Genomic DNA, 19480 nt, shown 5'->3' on the forward strand with positions numbered 1-19480 from the left:
AGGGGGCCGGCCCGGTGGCGCACCGCTACAGTGCGCCGCTTGTGAAGTGCAGCGGCGCTCCCGCCGAGGGTTCGGATCCCACATACAGACCGGCCGCTCACTGGCTGAGCGAGGAGCGGGGGCAACATCGAGGGTTGCGATCCGTAGCCGGTCCCGGTCCGGTACGGGCGCGACACTAAGGGTTGCGATCCGTTGCCGGTCACGAAAAAAGAGACAAAAAAAAAAAAAATATTCCAAGAGGTAAATGGAGGCAAAGACAGGGAATCGAGATGAAAGAACATGTTGATCTGAAAAAGAACTAAATAGAAATTCTAGATAAGAAAAATATTATATTTGAAGTGTACATGCACACATGCATACTCATACAGGTGGATTAAACAGTAGACTAGTAGCTGAATAGAGATTTAGTGAATAGATAGGCAGATATTTAGAAAGCAAGTAGAATGAAGCACAAAAAGGAAAATAGATGGTAAAATATGAAAGCACCATAGAGGATAGAATGAGATGTTCAGTATAAGTGTAGCAGAAGTTGCAAAAGAAGGACTAGATGGAATAAGGAAAATGCAATAAAAGAAGAAAGGAAGGTAGAGAACTTTCCAGAATTGAAGACATGAGAGGTTAGATAGAAAATTTCACAAGAAGTAGCATGGTGCACTTGTACAACTCTCAGAAATGTTGAGATAGTTTAGATTCTCAGTATGTTTCTTCACAGTCACCAGTTAGACAAGTGAGCCTGATACTTTACACACATTTAATATTAATTTTAGAAACACATCTGTCTAACTTGCATGTTGTATATGATTTTGCCTTTAATTTACATTTGGGTTTTTCATTTTTAGGATATTTTTAGCTAGGTGATGATTTGTCTTAAATGTAATCTGCTATACAGTAGTGGTTGAAAATCCAAAGTATTATTTTTAAAACCTATTCTCCATAAAGCCGTAGGGTTCTTGTGAATGTTGTAGTGGATGGATTGGTCAAAGGAAGGGCAGAGCTGGTAGGACCCCAGACTTCTATCTCTATTTGATTTTTTTCTTTTTTCTTTTAAAGTTACAAATGTTCCCCCCCCCAAAATAATATAGAAGTATATAAAGTTAAAAAAAAAAAAAGTCCTACTTACTTTATATATTGGGATTCCATGTAAGATATGGTTTTGAAAAAACTGTTTCTGCTTTTTAAAAAATCAGTAGCTGGTAAAAAAGTGCTTTTGTTAATCATCTGTTTTTTCTTCATACCAGTTAGTAAAATTAGAACATAAGAACAATATGTTGTAAACAGCACGATTTTAAGTGTGCTATTTTGTGAGAAGTTTTATTGTTTTAAAGATATAACAACTTTCACTTGAAAAGAGTTTTATCAATTCAAGAAAATGTTGCAGTCTTTTAAAATATTGCAAATGGTTATTTTGACCTTAGGTTCCTCAAAGAAAAATGCAATCAGGTTGCTTTGATCTGGATTCTTCACTACTGCATCTGAAAAGCTTATCATCTAGAAGGTATTTATCTTAAAATTCATTTGTGTGTACGAAACAGAATTTCACTAAATTTTGGCCTTTCACAATAAATAATGTTGACTCTAAAAATCAAAGTTTAACAGGAATCTTATTTTCAGCATAGTGCCACACACACACACACACACACACACACACACACACACAAACAAAGAATGAAGAAGTTAAGACAATAAGTAGCAACTATACGTTGGTCATCATAATAAACTCTTACATTGGTTTTGACATTTAAGTGGATTTGCATATTTTTGATCATTAAACTCTACCTTTTATTCCTTTGCATAAAAGCCTTGCCAGTTTTTCCATGTTGGCAAATAATATTCTGATTATATTCTTTAATCACATAATTTTGCCTTTAGATTCTGGTCTTTAACTGAAAATGGAGATTGATATAGAAGTCTGTATTATTATATATTTCCAGTAGATGTCACTGTGTATGTGATGTTATAAATTCCACCTTGAAACCTTCTAGGATATTTTGTGTGTATATATATATATATATATATATATATATATATATATTCTTTATCAAGTATTATAACAAGAATTATAAAAATCTAATCAGGAATTTCATTGTATTTTTTAATTGAATCAAAATTGGTTATACATATTTTGGGTATTCAATGCTGACATATATTGATCAAATCAATATTACTAGTATGTATATTGTTACAAATTGTACTTATTCTTTATACCCCTTGTCCAATCTCTCCCTATGCCCATCTGTAATCAGGAATTTTAAACTAGAAATTTTTTATCTTAAACTGTAACATTAATTTTAGTATGGTAGCTTAACTAAAATTATTCAGATTCTCCTAATTTAATTTTGTACAAAAGTAAAGAAAAAAATATTGTGGTTAATGTGTTCTTTTGCTAATTTGTTTTACTAGTTCTCGACCATGTTTAAACATTGAAGATGATCCAGAAATTCATGAGAAACCATTTTTGAGTTCTAGTGCTCCACCTATAACAAGTCTTAGTCTCCTAGGAAATTTTGAGGTAATGTGTTTTGAAACTTTTTTTTTTTTTTGAGATGACCAGTAAGGGGATCTTAACCCTTGACTTGGTGTTGTCAGCACCACGCTCTCCCAAGTGAGCCACAGGCCAGCCCGTTTTGATACTATTTTAAGAGTTGAAGTTTCTTAACCTAGGTCTAGGGTGTCATTTATGTCTTCAACTTTGTGAAAAGTAAATAAACAAATTGATTGTCTTGAAATTACCTCTTTTATCTTATTATGTTTTGTTTCTGTGAGAAGGGAAGTTGGGAGAATTGTTGGTAATGACATCTTAAAATTGGGTAGCTTGTAGAGGAGATAGAGGACTTCAGCAAAATCAGATTGGATGGAAATATCTGTTCCTTTAGCCAGGAGAATAGACATGACCACATCTTCTTACCTGGTAAAATTGGCTCTGGGACCCAGGAAAAGTGATGGTGACCTGATAGCAGCCCCTTCATGATCAAGGAGGTTGATTTATATGATCAGATGGTTCTCTGTATTTTATTTAAAACTTTTCTGTAAATCTAAATCTATTCTTAAAAAACAAGACTATCTTTTTAAAACTTAAATGGTTAAAGATTTTTGATACATATCCTGCTTTAATATGAATATTTCTACTTGAGATCAAGTATATCACTGGGTTTAGTTGTCATTAATTAGAAATCAGCTCAATCTTAATCATGAAACTGTAAATGATATTTTTAAAGTGATTTTAATTGGTGAGTTTTTTAGGGGAAAATAACTTAAATTTTATATTTTTAGTTAAAATAAGTAGCTTTACTGGAGTTTTGGTTTGATATATTAACTGTACAAAGGGTCTTCAAAAACTTCATGGAAGATTCATATTATCTTTTAATTCAATTTTTCCATGAACTTCTTGAAAAAGCCTTGTATGCTTTAATTATACCTTTTAATATTGAGGCTCTCTTTCAAAGTTTTAGTGGAAACAAAAAGAAAAGATTTTGTGGTAAGTTGATTTCTTTTCGGTGTTACTTTCAAGATATCAGTTCAGAGATGTTGAACTCTCTGTTCCTCTTCGTCATCTAATTAAAGTTGCATAGACCAGTATGAGGGTCAGGTGCTCTGTAACCTTTGTGCTCCAAGAAAATTTATAAGGGAGAAAGAGAGTAGTTTGATATGTGAAAACCTTAGAAAGGGGAAGATAGTTAAAAGATCAGTATACATACTTTTCTTTTCAGAGCATTCTATTTGTGCAGATGTGCACACATTTTTCAGGTAACTTGATGAAAAAATACAGAGAAGTTCAAGACTGTCCAACCCATAGGCCCTCTTTATAATGAATTTGATACTGTCTTCAGTAAATTGCAGAGGATATTTACTTTACTTAGTGAATTTGATATGCTATGGCAATAAAAAAAGGAGGGGAGTAGACTTGAATTACTAAACTAACACATTGGTCTTGTTTCATGAAACAGGGCAAAGTTTTACCCCTGTAGTGTTGTTGAGGGGAATCGTGATGTTTTGACATTATCTGTGGGGTGTTAAATGGAGTCTGGAAATATATTGATCTCAGAGTAATACCCAAGTAGAAGGCTGTCCATCTGATTACTGTGGCTAATTAGTCACCTTTTCTTGCTACTATTTATGATTTTCTACTGCAGAACCATGTCATCATCCATTCAACTCATCTGTCCTGTGATTTTCTTCTTCCATCAATTCAGTCCAACATAATACTGACAACCATTGGAAATGGGTTAACTATTTTTCCTATTAGGGAATCCCAGTGCTTTCTGTCACTATAAAATACTTTGTATCTTCTAGGATTTTATATAAATGGAGTCACACAGTATTTACTCTTGGGGGATAGGGTGTAGAGGCTTCTTTTACTCCCTACCATCATTTTGAGATTATTCATGTTGTTGTATGTATCAAGAAGTCATTGCTTTTTATTGCCATTATATGGATACACCAGTTTATTTATTCATTTGCCTGATTCTAGACATTTGGGTTGTCTCCACTTTGGGGCTATTACAAGTAAAGCTGCTTGAACATTTGTGTATGAGTTTTTGTATGAATATAAGTTTTCATTTCTAATGGAAGGTTTGAGTAGAATGGTAGGTATATGTTTAACTTTTTAAGAAACTGCCAAACTATTTTCCTAAGTGGTTATACTGTTTTTAGTTCTCATTAGCAGTGTATGAGAATTCTAGTTTCTCCACATCCTTGCTAATGTATACAATGGTCTGTCTTTTTAATTATTGTGTTTTTAATTTATATTTCCCTAATGACTGATCATGTTGAGCCTCTTTTCCTGTCCTCTTTTGCTGTATAAACACATATATTTTCCAAATATTTTCTCCTAGTCTGAGGCTTGGGCTTTACATTTTTGTGTCTTTGAGGAATGAAAGATTTTAATTTTGTTGGTGTCTAATTTATTAATATTTTCTTTAAGGGATCTTGATTTTGATGTTGTATCTAGAAAAATCTTTGCCTAGTCCAAGGCTTCTTTATCTTGGCACTATTGACATTTGAGGTAGATAATTCTTTATTATGGGGGCTCATAGGATGTTTAGCAAAATCTTTGGCCTCTACATACTTGATTCCAGTAGCACCCCTCTAAGTTGCAGCAACCAAAGACGTCTCCAAATATTGCCATATGTCCCCTGGTTGAAAACCTCTGTCATAACCCAAGGTCACAAAGATTTTCTTCCATGTTGTCTTCTAGAAGTTTGTTTTAGCTCTTACACTTAGATCTGTGTCCATTTTGAGTCAGTTTTGGTGTACAATATGATGTGTGTGGTCAAGTTCACTTTTATGCATATGGATGTCCAATTTTGTAATCTTGGAATCAGATAGTGTGAGTCCTGACTTTACTGTTCTTTCTCAAAATGGCTTTAACTCTTCTAGTTCTTTCACCTTTTCTTATAAATATTAGCATTAGTTTGTCTATTTCCACAAGACAGCCTGCTGAGATATAGATCAATTTGGGGAAAATTGATATCTTAAGAATATTATGTCTTTCAATCCATGAAATCCATTTATTTAGATATGCTTTGATTTCTTTCATCAGTGCTTTTTAATTTTTAGCATACAGATCTTGGACATATTTTTGTAGATCTATAAGTAAGTATTTCATGTTTTCTGGTGAGATTGTAAATTATACTTTAAAAATTAAATTCCCAGTTCATTTCTAGTATTTTAAAATGAGTGAATATGTATATCACCTGTGATCTTGCCCAACTCACTTATTAATTTTAGTAGATTTTTTAAAGATTCTTTGAGATTTTCTAAGTAAACAATCATGTCATCCACAAATAGTGACAGTTTTGTTTCTTACTTTGTAATTCATATGTCTTTTATTTCCCTTTTCTTGTCATATCACACCTGAGTAGAGTCTAGTACATATGCTAGTATATTAAATTCACAAAAATCTGAACTACCTCAGATAAAGTCAGCAACTCATGTTAGTCATTGCCTTGTTCATAAACATTTTTGTATGTACCCTTCCTGTGAAAATTATGCCCATCTTTAGAATAGGTTTCTTATTTAAGAAACATTTGTTGATTACCTACTATGCGTCATGCTGTTATGCTAGGAATACAAAGATAAATGATAAAGTTCCTGCCTTAAAAGTTTATAGTTTATTGGAGAAGGATATGTAAATAATTTATCAACCTTAGTAATTAGCACTGCAATGGAAGTTTAAAACTTGTATATCTATTGTCTCTGCTAAAGGGATTGGGGAAAACTTTACTGAGGAACTGTCAATTGAGCTTGGTCACAAAAGATGAGTAGGAGTTTGCCAAGTAAATTTGTTTGGGGAGTGGCAAAAGATTCTAGACAAAGAGAACTACATGCACAAAGGCACATGTGCAAAAGTAGTGAAAGAGCATGGTGATGTTGGAAAGCATCAATTGGAACTGAAGCATGGGACTGTGCAAGTGGGCAGAGATGAAGCAAGAGAGGTAGGGTGGGGATACATGCTATGCTATGAAGTTTTGACTTCATCCTATAACACAAAGTTTTTAAGCTGGTGTGTGATATAAGACTTTTTTTATAAAAGAAAAACAACTCTGGCAGTAGTATAGAGGATATACTAGAGACAGAAAGACTAATTAGAAGATGTTATATTTGTTCAGAGGAGAGGTTGTAAGGATCTGACCTAGGGTGGTGGTGGTGGAGATAGAGATGAGGCCATGAGACTGAGAGGTAGAATCAACAGGATATGGATTAGATTGATTGCAGGGCAAGGGGGAAATATAGAAGGCTGGGTGTGACACAGTTATGTTGGTCTTATTTTTTTGACCTGGAGACTTTGGAATTGCTAATATGTTTCAAATTTAGACTTCACAGAATATTAGAATCGAGAGGGTTTGCAGCCTTCCTTTTCAAAGAACTACTTAATTGAAGGAATGCTACTCACATTTTATGATGTATGCATGTGTGCATTGATGTAGGTATATGAAAGAAAGTTTATGAAAGGTTTAAAATGCTTCTCATACCAGGAAAGATAAAGACTAAATTGTTAAAAGTAGTTCATCTCAGTGAGTGAACTTGGGAAGGGTGGATTAGGAGCTTCTCTACTGTATTTCTGTACTTTTGAGTTTTTTTCTAACCCACAGTTATTATTTTTAAAATAAAACTAAATAATAAGATGTGTCACATACAATAGCGTTTTTTAAGAAGCAATTATTTCTCAGTTAAAGTTATTAATGCTTAGCTTCATCTTTTGGTGGAAGTTCTGTATATGACCTGTTAAGTTTTCAAGTGCTTCTCTATGCCTAGCACCATGAATAGGCACTGTGAGGGATAAATACCTGATCTAGTAGAACATATTTTTTTATTTACAGATATAAAAGTAATATATTAAACAATGAGGTCTAACTAATGGTGAAGTTCCAGGAAAGTTCAGCCTGAGTTCAAATAGCAAGAAGAAGCCAAACTCTGTAGGATGATATAAGACTGATGGGAGATGGGGTTGATTTCAAGTCAGATGAACAGCAGAAATGAGGACATGGCAGTGGTAACAATCACTTTTCCAATGCTAGAAAGCATAGTAATATATTTCTTTAAATAGGAAAAAAGTGAGTGTGTTAACTTTTCTAACTGATTTTTAAAATTATTTTGTCTTCCAGGAATCTGTCTTGAACTATCGTTTAGATCCTCTCGGCATTGTTGATGGTTTTACTGCCGAGGTAGGGGCAAGTGGTGTTTTCTGCCCCACACATTTGACTCTTCCAGTTGAAGTGTCATTCTACAGTGTTTCAGATGATAATGCTCCCTCTCCTTACATGGCAAGTATTTTTCAGATTGTTTTTTTCTGCTCAAATTAACCAGCTTAATGACAAATATCTTTAAGTGCTTGGTGCAATTCTCAAGTGTAAAACGTTTCCTAACAGAAAACTGAAAGCTGAGTACAGACTCATACACCTTATAACTTTTTTCTGAGCTAGCTCTAACAGCAGGTAACCTCTTTTGCATTTGAGGATCATGCTGAAAGTTTATTGTTTCTATAAGGTTTTAAAAAATAGTAAAAGTTGATTAATGACACTATAATTCCATCTTGCTGAGTTCACACAAATTCTCAAGTACTTTGCACTCTGGTCCTACAAGGGTTACCTTTCCATGTGATGCTTATCTCAGTAGAGATTAGTTAAAAACATGACCTAAGCCTTCTGTAAGGCCCTTTCACTTTACTTTCTCCTGTTTGGTTTATCTTTGGCCTACTCTAATCCTAGGGTTCTTTACCATCCCAGCTATTTGTAACTCATGCTAATTAATGTCTTAGTGGCAGGTAAGATGGCTAAGGGGAATTAGAGCATAGTCTTGAGTCTTAAGATTGATTTTATGATTCTACTTTTTCCATTATTTATTCCAATGGATTGTGGATAAAATAAGCCTTCAACTGCAAAAATGATACCAAGTCCTGATGTATGATTAGTATCATCTCTTTTCCAAAATAAAGAGGAAGAAGTGACTAGCAATGCATGTCTGTGAAAAGTTTACAATGATGGTATCAAATATGGAGACAAATCTGGGTTTTCATATTAGTGTTACTTTGAGAAATACAATTACTATAGGCATGGATCTGTACATCCCTGGTCTTGCTACTTGAATTTCCTAACTTACTAACTGGCCAAACTACTTCCTCTCCTAACATCCCCCTCCCTCTTTCTAGGTTTTCAAGGACATTAATAAAAATGTCTTCTGTTATTAATAAAAGCTATGAAAGGGGACTTCTAAATAATTAAGAAAAAAAAACAGAGAGGAAGGAAGCTATACTTTTTAACTATCTGAATACAGCCTAATAATTATTGGCTTGGTTTGCTTAAGGAAGGTTGTTTACATTTACTCTGTTTTAAGGATGAAACTTAGTCAAGAGTCTGATCAGTGTTTCACACTTTGATAGAAAAAGCATAGTGGTGTCTACTCATTTGTTCAAAGTTTTCTTTTCCCAATAATATTTATACTTGTGGGTCATAATCATGAAGAGGAATGTTGGTTATTATCACAACCAGAGGCTCCCCCTTCACAAACCTTCTCAGTTATTACATGTGCCACCTGTTATCCATTTACCATAGAAAGATGTATTCACTTTTCCAGTACCATTTTGAAACAATAACTGCTAATTTTGGAGAATTGATAAAATGGGAAGTACCACTGAGATAAGTTCAGTACCAGAATAAATGTGTATCATACTGGAATGTTTACAGTATTAGAATATAGCTCTAAAGATGCCCATTTTGCTTTACCAGGACATCAAGAAGTCTTATCGGTTATACACATTCTGTTGGCACATAGTAATAGAGAATGGAAAGATAAGATCTAAAATAATATGATTTGTCATTAGTAGACAGAGTCCCTGATGCTATTAGGATGACTTTGAAACAAGATAAAAGGGTGAACTAGCTGAAAATCAGCTCAAATAAATATCTATAAGTGAAATTCATGAGCAAGAGGAAATTTGAACTATTCTTTGAAAAAGCAAAACAGCATTAATATTTGACATTGGTTGACACCTAAAAAATGCAGGATAGGAGATAAAGGATTTTGTCACTGTACCTCCAGAAAGTATTGGAGTATACACAAATGACCACAGGTTTTCTTGGTTTGTTTGTTTTTGGTGACTGACCTGTGCAGGGATCAAACCCTGAACCTTGATGTTATCAGCACGACACTCTAACCAACTGAGCTAACCTGTCAGCTCACAAATTTTGAATATATATTGGAAAGAGTATAAAATCTATCCTTTATTGAGTTAGTCTATCCTTTTAAAAATCTCTGACTTCTTTTTCTCTGATAATATTCTTCAATCAACTATTCCATATATATAGATATAGATATATATGTTTTCTAAGTCAGTTTACTTATTAGGAATGAGTTCCCTTTGCAAGTGACCCAGTCCAAATCTTAGACCACAAATCTTTCCTACTGTAAATTAATAAAATTAATTTTGTTCTTTAAGGAATATTACTTATATTTTGGTAGTTTAGTTTGTTTTCTAAGGACTCGATCATATTTTGATAAGAGAATACATATCACAAACCAGCAGAGCTAAGATACAAAACTCTTGTTACTCTATTTTTTTCTTTCTTATTGTTAGTTGTTTTTTGGGGGTGGCTGGCTGGTAAGGGGATCCAAACCTGTGACCTTGGGGTTATAAGGCTGTGCTCTATAACCAACTGAGCTAACCAGACAGCCTGTTACTCTAATAATAACTGTGGGATCTCTCATTACAAATTATACAAATGATTCACAAAGGTAAAATTTTAGCACAGAAAATTCTGTCTTTGTGGTGTAGAGATGGTACAGGACTTTTTATTAAATAATTCCTTAAAGATGAACTCAAAGCCATATAATCTCTCTCCAATTGGAAGTCAGGGGTGAAAATGTTCTCTAAGTGTTACATGACAACACTTAGCTGTTTAGAGACTTGCATGGTGAAACTAGGTGAGAAATATCTAAAGCAGGGGCTGGGCCAGTTAGCTCAGCTGGTTAGGGTGTGGTGTTGTCACACCAAGGTTCGGATCCCTGTACTGGCCAGCCACCCCCCCAAAACAAAAAAAAAGAAATGTCTAGAGCAGGTATGCCAGTGGAAAATGACTTGCATTACTATCATATTAACAGGACCATGTATGATTTCCTTACATTTGTAATTAACCAAATCAAGATATACTTCTTTCAGTTTTCTTTTCTTTCTTTTTTTTTTTTAAAGATGACTGGTAAGGGGATCTTAACCCTTGACTCGGCATTGTCAGCACCATGCTCACCCAGTGAGCTAACCAGCCATCCCTATATGGGATCCAAACCTGTGGCTTTGGTGTTATCAGCACCACACTCTCCCGAGTGAGCCACAGCCCGGCCCCCTTCTTTCAGTTTTCTTTTCTTTCTTTTTTTTTTTTAAAGATGACTGGTAAGGGGATCTTAACCCTTGACTCGGCATTGTCAGCACCATGCTCACCCAGTGAGCTAACCAGCCATCCCTATATGGGATCCAAACCTGTGGCTTTGGTGTTATCAGCACCACACTCTCCCGAGTGAGCCACAGCCCGGCCCCCTTCTTTCAGTTTTCCACTTATTTTTGCATATTCTCTATTTCACAATAATTTGAGGTTTTCTGTTTTGTTTTGATTTGGTTTTGGTGGCTGGCCAGTACACAGATTTGAACCCTTGACCTTAGTAATTTGAGTTTTTGTGTAAGATTTTGACCAAATTTAGTTTTTCTTAACCTTACTATTCCATCTAAAATGCCAGAAGAAAATGTGTTTTTCTTCTTTGTTAAATTTAGCAACTTATTAATAGGCTAATCAATTAAAATAATGAAATCATTTAAATAATAAGTACTAATAAATTTAATATTAATAAAATTTCAAATGATTTCTTAGTCCCTTTCTAAAATTCCTAACTTGTACTGGTCTTATATTGCTTAGAAATTGTTGTTTTAAAATAAAGGTTTTTTAAGAAATCTATATTCTTTCTTTACAAAGTGAGTTAGTTACCATTGTGTTCTAAAAACAGAATTATATATACTAAAGAAATAACTATAGGGTTGGTGGTAGTTTTTGCCTTACTAGTTTTCCTGTATATATTTGGGGGGCAGAGGGCATGCTGGTGAGGAAGAGCAGTAATGTATATGCATATGGTGATATGATTATAAAGGTAGCTATTATTTAGGTATATTGTACTTTTTCTTTCTGGACCTACAAAGAAGAGGAGTATTACATCCTATACCGTTTTTGATGTAGAGTAAATATTCACACTCTTCTCATAAGAAAAGTGGCATACATAGTATGGCACTAGACATGCAGAACAGATTGTGAGAGAGAAATTGTTAAAGCTTCAATGCCATTTTGGTTAGAGATGCAGCTTGCTGATATGCTGTTTTCATGCTTTAAATGACCATGTGATAAATCAGATTTGTCAAGAACCACCTGTGTCTTTTCAGTGCCCGTTTCCATGAACATTTCCCAATGTTAATATATTAATTTAATAATCTGATGTCGTGTGTTGTTCACTTGGAGTTAAGGGATTCATGTCAGAATCTGGCCCTCCCTTTACCCTGTGCACTCCTTTTTACCTCCCAAACCTGGTCTAACTTCCACACCCAACATAGATGTCACCTGACGGGACAGTCCTGTTTTATACTTACTTTTACATAAAATTGGCGTGTTTGGGCACGTACATTGTATAATGATAGAACCATGACCTATAGAGCATGCAATTATTCTATTTAACTACCTTAACTTGAAAAAAAAGTATTAGCCCAATTAAAGTGAATAAATTAGCATTCATTTTTTAAAGCTATCTAAGAATTAAGTATCACAATCACCAGCCTGTAGTCATTTGGTCATCCTGGTTATTGAGAAGCTTTCACACATTCAATTTGAACTCATCTTGTTTCCGATTGTTTGAACTTCTGCAGTAATTAGAGCATCCTTCTCAGAAAAAATACTTCATGTGCCAGAGTAGTGCTTCTCAAACTTTAATGTACATATGATTATCATCCGGTGAATCTGGTTATAATGCAGATTAGATTTGGTAGGTCTGGGGAGAGCCAGACATTCTGCATTTCTAACAGGTTCACAAGTGATGCTGATGATGCTGGTCTGAGAACCACTCTGTGAGTAGCAGACGAACTGGAGGACTCCTCATATCCCCTTTTAGATTTCTCTAATGAAATAACTAATTTAGCTCTAATCTTTACTCACATCTTAGCTGTTAGATCTTTAATCCATTAGGTTGTGATTTAGAATCAGTTTGGACTCTTAGATTCCTTACTAAGTAAATAACCAAAAAAAAAAAAAAAATGCCTTAATATGATCCTGATTAAGGCACAACATGATATAAGGAGGTTATTTCTGAAGAAATATCTAATTCTAGGGAAGTGGAATTTTTATAGCTTCTATATAGAAGATTGAACCCTCATTTTGTACTTTTTGCCTTGAACATCTCTTCTCCTGTGAATTAATTATCAGGCGGGAACTTCAGACTTCCAAATTCCATTTCTATTTTTTTCTGTCTCTAGTCAGAAATCCAGATTTGTAACTTAACTCACCTCCCTGACTGAAGAATTGACTTCATTTTTGGCCAAGACTTAGATCCTTCCACACTTGTGACTTTTTACATGCCCAAAGACCAATAAATGGTTTTGCCTTTTCATTCCCCCTCGCCCCCAAGATACATGGGAATATCCTATGACCTCCCTTTATTTCTTTTTTGGTTAGGGAACTTCTTTCTTTATATCTTATGTCTCAATAGAATTTCAAGCAGTGTGACCATTGATGTTATATATTGTGTATTGCAAAATCTCCAGGAAGAATAGTAAATTGTTTCTTTGGTGGTTGAACCCTCACTATTTCATGCTCATACAATATCTCTATTAATTCAATTTGAATGTCTTTCCATAGAAATAGAATTCTGAAATTTTAATAATTTAAATTATTAACATGATTTTTTATTATTATTATTTTAGTATTCTATATAAATGTGCATCAGTTTGTACTCACTTTGTCTTCTTTTATTTCAAGGGTGTGATTACTTTAGAGTCCCTTGGTAAAAGGGGATATCGAGTACCTCCTTCAGGAACAATTCAAGTGGTATGTGTTTTATAGCCTACAATTGCAATAATCATTCTCTCACATACATATAGAACTTAGCCCTTTCTCCTGCTACTGCTGCTGCAACAACTTTGGTAAGTAACAGTGGGGCTGCAGCTTTGTTTGGAGGTTCCCTGCTCTGCCCCAGGAATGACCATTTGGGGACATCCATAAAAGGAAAGCATTAATAAGCTAATCAAGGTGAATGCTTTAGAAAATAGTATATGACAGTTTACGTAACTTAAGTAGAGCCATTTTAAATATAATTAGAACCCAACATTACTGGTGCCTTCTATTTAATATAATAAGCCAGAATGAAATTGACCTATTTAAAGGAAGACCCCAAATATTAGTACTGCTTTGCCAGGAAAACTTGAGAAACAAAATGATATGCATAGTGTAATAATTTCTAAAATTGATCTAATGAGATGATTACACAAAGCAGAAATGTAGTCTGACATGTCAGGGCGGAGAAGGCATCATTCTTTTTTGTCTAGGTGTTAATTGGCTCAGGAGAACGCTTTTAGCCCAGAGCAGTCCTTCATCATCCCTGGTCTAGGGTTCTTGGTAGAATACTTTGATATCACGGCCAATTTGCAAGTGAGTTCATCTCCAAGTCTGGCCCAGAATAATCCTGCAAACACTCAAAATTATTACAGAGTTTGAAGACTGAAAAAGACTCTAGCAGACTGAAAAATAGTATAACTGAGGTTTATTCCTCACACTCAGGATGTGGTCTAATTCAACAAACCTTTCTAGGACGTTTGGCCTCAGTATGTTTGGTGCTTTGTCACATCACTTTTGCTCATCACAATTGTTTCAGTACTGCAAGGAATCTGTACATTTGTTTATTTCATATCACATAGTAATGAAACATAGTTCTATGCAATGTATGTGTATATATACTGTAATATATATATATAAATTTTACTGAGGAGGAATCACTGCATATTAAAGTGTGATTTTTATGTTGAATGGATTTTTTGAACTAAAGAAGTGATAATCTTCTGTTCTCTTGTCCCTGGCTATGTAGCTCATGAGAAAGTGTGGGTCACTGGAAAGCTAGCTGTCAGTTGTCATTATAATGAGGCATAAACTGAGAGGCAGCACATTCACCTCTTGTTTGGAGACTGCCAACTTTAGTGGTTAATTTTAAATATGAAATTTGGGTATGTCTTTTATTACTTATATAGTTTAATTATGTATAAATATGGTTTGAAATCCTGGCTTGGTAGTTGTGGTAATTAAATGTATTAGCCTTAATCTTAAGACTCACTAGATTTCAAAAATTGGATCATAATATTGATATATTTCTCATTTTGATTCAGTGAGTGATGTCCAGTGCCACGGATGAGCTTCTGAAAGCATGGGCACCAAGTTACCTATTGATGTGTTGGTAATTTGGTTAAAGTCAGATCAGCAGCTTGGGGTTTTGTTTAAAAATTAGTACTCTTTAAAACAATGTCTTCAATTATTCTTAGTTAAGTATCAATTCAATTCAGTTCAGTCTTCACTAAGAGTACATAGTTTGGTGTATAATGATATTGAAAAAAAAATTTTAAAAGCCTAGTGTTGCTGCAAATTTTGAAATGATTCCAAGTGTGAGAATATGAAGCATTATTTGGCCTATTTTGGATCTATTATTAGTGAGTTTTATTTTCTAAACTTGAAAAAAATTTTTCAAATAGAAAAAAAGTCTCTTTTTTGAACACCTATTTTTAATTTTACAATAACCATATGTGCCTAAAACACCAAAAATTCTAGTTTACTGAGCATTTCTTTATTTTTAAAAATCTATTTACTCATCATAAAAATGTGAGAAAAATTAAAATTCTATTTTGAGAATTTTGCAATTGGTAATCTTTAATGAAACCAATGTTTTGAATAATTAGACTATTTTAACCCAGTAAGGGTGTATTTTGCTTAAGCAAATGGAACTTTTTAAAAATCTGAATAAGGAGTAAAAGTTATATTGTCTGTTACTAATATGAAATCTGTGACTAAATATTTTGATTTGTTACAGGATTTTATGTTATTGTGAAATAAAAAATTAAATTGAACCTTTTAAAAATATATTGAGTATTAGTTTATAAACTTCTGGAATTTTATTAATTTTAGTCCCTGAAACTGAATTGTATCTAGTGGGATTACCTTATTGTTAAAAAGCCAATTTAATTATTGGCACAGTCATCTTAAGTCACATCAACAAATCACCATTTTTAAAGAATAATTTCTATGTTGTTTCTTCAGACCTTATTTAATCCTAATAAGACTGTGGTGAAGATGTTTGTTGTGATATATGACCTACGAGATATGCCAGCCAATCATCAGACATTCCTACGACAAAGAACTTTTTCTGTACCTGTTAAACAAGAAATGAAGAGAAGTGTTAATAAAGAGAATATCCGAAATACGGAAGAACGGTTATTACGCTACCTCATTCATCTGAGGTAATGTTTCAAATTCATATGAAAATGTTACTTTAGAACAACTCTAAACTTTTAATTTATTAATTAATTTATTTATTTATTAGACTGTGACTGTAACTAGATCTGTGCCCCTTGGCTTTTGCTTAGCTTGGGAATTCTTGATGATATGCCAAGATGCAGAAAGCACATGGCATATCTTCCTGAAGTCATTATTATTTATTGAGTTAGGGGACTTCATTTGTAAATATTTATTGTAAAATATTTTATGTCAAAACAAATGCAAATATATCTGAGGCAGTGAAATTTGTTTTCTAAACCAATACTGTCCAATAGAAATGTAATATACAGTTTTATATTTTCCAGTAGCCATATTTTTAAAAGTAATAAGAACCAAGTAAGATTAATGTTTTATTTAACCCAGCATATCTAAATTTTATCATTTGAATATGTAATTTATATAAAAATTATCAATGAGATATTTTATATTCTTTTGTTTTACTAAATCCACAAAATCAAGTATGTGTTTACATTTAGGACACAACTCAATTCAAACTAACCACATTTCAAGCGGTCAATAGCCACATGTGGCTAGTGGCTTCTGTATTGTACAGGGAAATTCTTAAACTTCATTCATTCACCTATTCAACAAATACTTATGTGCCAAATATTTCTTCTAGACTCTAGGGAAAGAGCAGTAACAAAATCTCTGCTCTCAAAGAGCTTATATTCTAATGCTTCCATCAGAAATATCTTTTCCTCTTTTACTACCCAGCTCATAGCTCTAGGTTGTGAGAAGTCATGTGTTTGCCCTTGAGGTGCAAGTTGCCAGTGTCATAGTGTAAGGTTTTCAGCCCTGAAATTCTAGTGTAACTCTCAGGATCAATGAGCAAATTGATTGGATAAGAGAGGGCTCAGTAGCCTTTTGCCTGTAACTCCATTTCTACTAATCTTGTCTCTTCCATAGAAAGTACTCAGTCACATCAGTGACATTTATCTTTGACTAACTTTGTAAGTAAGGAGCCCTATTCATCCAGGCAGAGGACTTTGTATCTTTTACTAATGGTGAAAAACAGCTATCTTTCAATTTATCTGCCTCTTAGTAGTGATCTGGAGTGAATGAGGAGTGAGCTGTACACTCAAGTCCCATGCTTTTAAAAATCTGTTACGCACTGCTTAATTGGTTCACTCATCTTGGTCTTCTGCCTGTTGTTCTGAATCCAAAAGAAAGGTTCAACCAGAACAATGTATTTAAACCCTACCTGACATTGCCTGACACACATCTCATTGGAAATGTTACACAGATTGTGAGAATGAAAAGTCTACCAAAACAGACTTGGAAAACTTTTAAAAAGAGGAATGGTATGAAATAACAGACTATAGGAATACCTCCCAGCCCAACCTAGGAAAAGTTTCAACTCTCTCTGATCAAACTTCCATTTGACACTGTTCATTTTAAGGTTTAACAACCATAGTCATATGTAACCAACACTGACCAGAGTAAAAATCAGTTACTTCAGATTTTATAAATCCCACATAATGACTAGATAATTTAAATGCTGTGCAGAAGCCTATTTGTGAAAAATGGTATACTTTCCAAAGCCTACCATGTTCTCATTCAGATTGGGAAGGTGAAAAACTTCAGCAAGAAGGGAAGAGTGAGCCAGTCAGAGGTCTACTTTAATATGTACAACTGACCACCAGATCTTTCAGCTAGTTTTGAAATAAAATCCACAAGCCCATAGAGTAAATATGCTATGCTTAGGGAAAAACAAAGAGAAATTAGTTCTACAGAGTGTCTATCTATCTGCCAGGTAAGTTTATATGGTTAAACATTATAGCCCCCTGTACTGTGATACTGATATTAGTGGGGGATAGAAACAATTTCATATACAGTTTTGATAGCGATTTTCATTACACTACTAACTTTTGACTTTTGATGATGGTTAGATTTTAACTAGCCACTGCTGATGATAGCAGTTCTTTCTTATCCTGTGATTGTTCTCAAAATTTGATTATTTTCCATGGTGACTTTTCAAGTGTGGAATTCATTTTAACCTGCCCAAAATCATGGGAAGTTACGTTGTGTGCAATGGGTCAGTCTGTGTAGCTAGAAGATGCTAGGACTATAAGATGTAATTGGCTGATATGAACTGAAACTTAACAGTGTAGATAAGGAAAGGTGAGTATGCTGTAGAGTCAGGGAGGAAAATTAAGGGATTGTATTTGAAACCAAGATTTACAGGAAGAAGCATATCGGGCATTGTAAGAGGGCAAAGGAGTATGGATTGTTTAGCGACTAGTAAAAGAGAGGTACTTAAATAGAAGCACATGGTTTGGCGATTTAAGACCTTAAATATCATTTTAAAGAGTTAGTTTTAACCTAATATCGTAGCAGGATTAATTCTTTCTGCTTCCAAATTTTAATCACTCAGGTTTGTTTGTTTTATAGACTCATTCCCTGAAATAATTCATCTCCTTGTTTATTATTTTTAGGTTCCAGAGTTCTAAATCTGGAAAGATCTACCTCCATAGAGATGTACGGCTCCTGTTCTCTAGAAAGTCAATGGAGGTTGATAGCGGTGCTGCATATGAACTCAAATCTTACACTGAATCACCAACAAACCCTCAGTTTTCACCAAGATGTTGATAAGGAATGACAATTTAAAGTATTGTCTCACTATCCAAGTTTGAAAGTAAAAATTAGCATAGAATGGAGTGTACCAAATTAACAGTCAGGAGAGTGGATCCTCTCCTGTTATCCTGGACCAGTTTTCATTAAAGTATTCCTGAAATGAGATCCACATATTCCAAGTAGACTGGAAATACTTATGTCCTAATCTTTTTTTGTACTGTCGAAACCACTTCATTGGACATGTTGCAATAGCAAAACCCCCAGTTAGATTAGTGTTTACACATTTTATTTCTCAGTTATTTAATATTTAATGTTTTCCTTAATACTCAAGTGATGTTTGTCTCTAGTGTTCTAATTTGTAGCACAAATTCTATGTAAAATCATACTATGTATTTTTGACATTAATGTTGAAATCTGAAATATATGCACAAGTCTTTAATTTTGTGTGATGTGTTTTAAGTGCTATTCATTTAAGTTATTGAAAATGAGAATGAAATGTTGAGCTTCTTCAAAATTAACGCACTATGCAAGCATGTGTACTTTTTATATCTCTCAAATTGAGTTCTTACAATACCCCATCCAGGTTGCTGTCTCATGTAGCAGTCCTTTAACATGCTGTTGGCAGTGCAGTGCGGATTAAGCTGCTTCACATTCCCTTGCAACTTCAGATCATGCCCATTCATATTCCTTCTAGTATTCCTTATCCCAAAACAATTCTATTTTTCCTTAACCACTACTATAGAGGCTTTACATTAAATTGCTGTTCCATGGTAGATAACTTTCTCAAATTGTTAAAAGAATATGTACTTTGAAAACAAATTAGTATTTATATTGTAAATATATGCAAAAACTAA

General features: G+C 33.9%; 1 protein-coding gene across 1 annotated transcript in view; it reads left to right on the plus strand.

The window, feature by feature from the left end:
* Positions 1 to 19480, plus strand: part of FAM214A (family with sequence similarity 214, member A) — a 27847-nt gene extending 8367 nt beyond the window's left edge. Inside the window, exons 6-11 of the mRNA XM_008577312.1 lie at positions 1416 to 1495; positions 2401 to 2509; positions 7605 to 7763; positions 13497 to 13565; positions 15816 to 16015; positions 18488 to 19480. Coding sequence (XP_008575534.1) covers positions 1416 to 1495; positions 2401 to 2509; positions 7605 to 7763; positions 13497 to 13565; positions 15816 to 16015; positions 18488 to 18641 — 771 coding nt within the window. The 3' untranslated portion in view covers positions 18642 to 19480. The remainder of the gene's footprint in view (positions 1 to 1415; positions 1496 to 2400; positions 2510 to 7604; positions 7764 to 13496; positions 13566 to 15815; positions 16016 to 18487) is intronic.

Source organism: Galeopterus variegatus, unplaced genomic scaffold (assembly GCF_000696425.1).
Source record: "Galeopterus variegatus unplaced genomic scaffold, G_variegatus-3.0.2 Scaffold1487, whole genome shotgun sequence".
Lineage (NCBI taxonomy): Eukaryota > Metazoa > Chordata > Mammalia > Dermoptera > Cynocephalidae > Galeopterus > Galeopterus variegatus.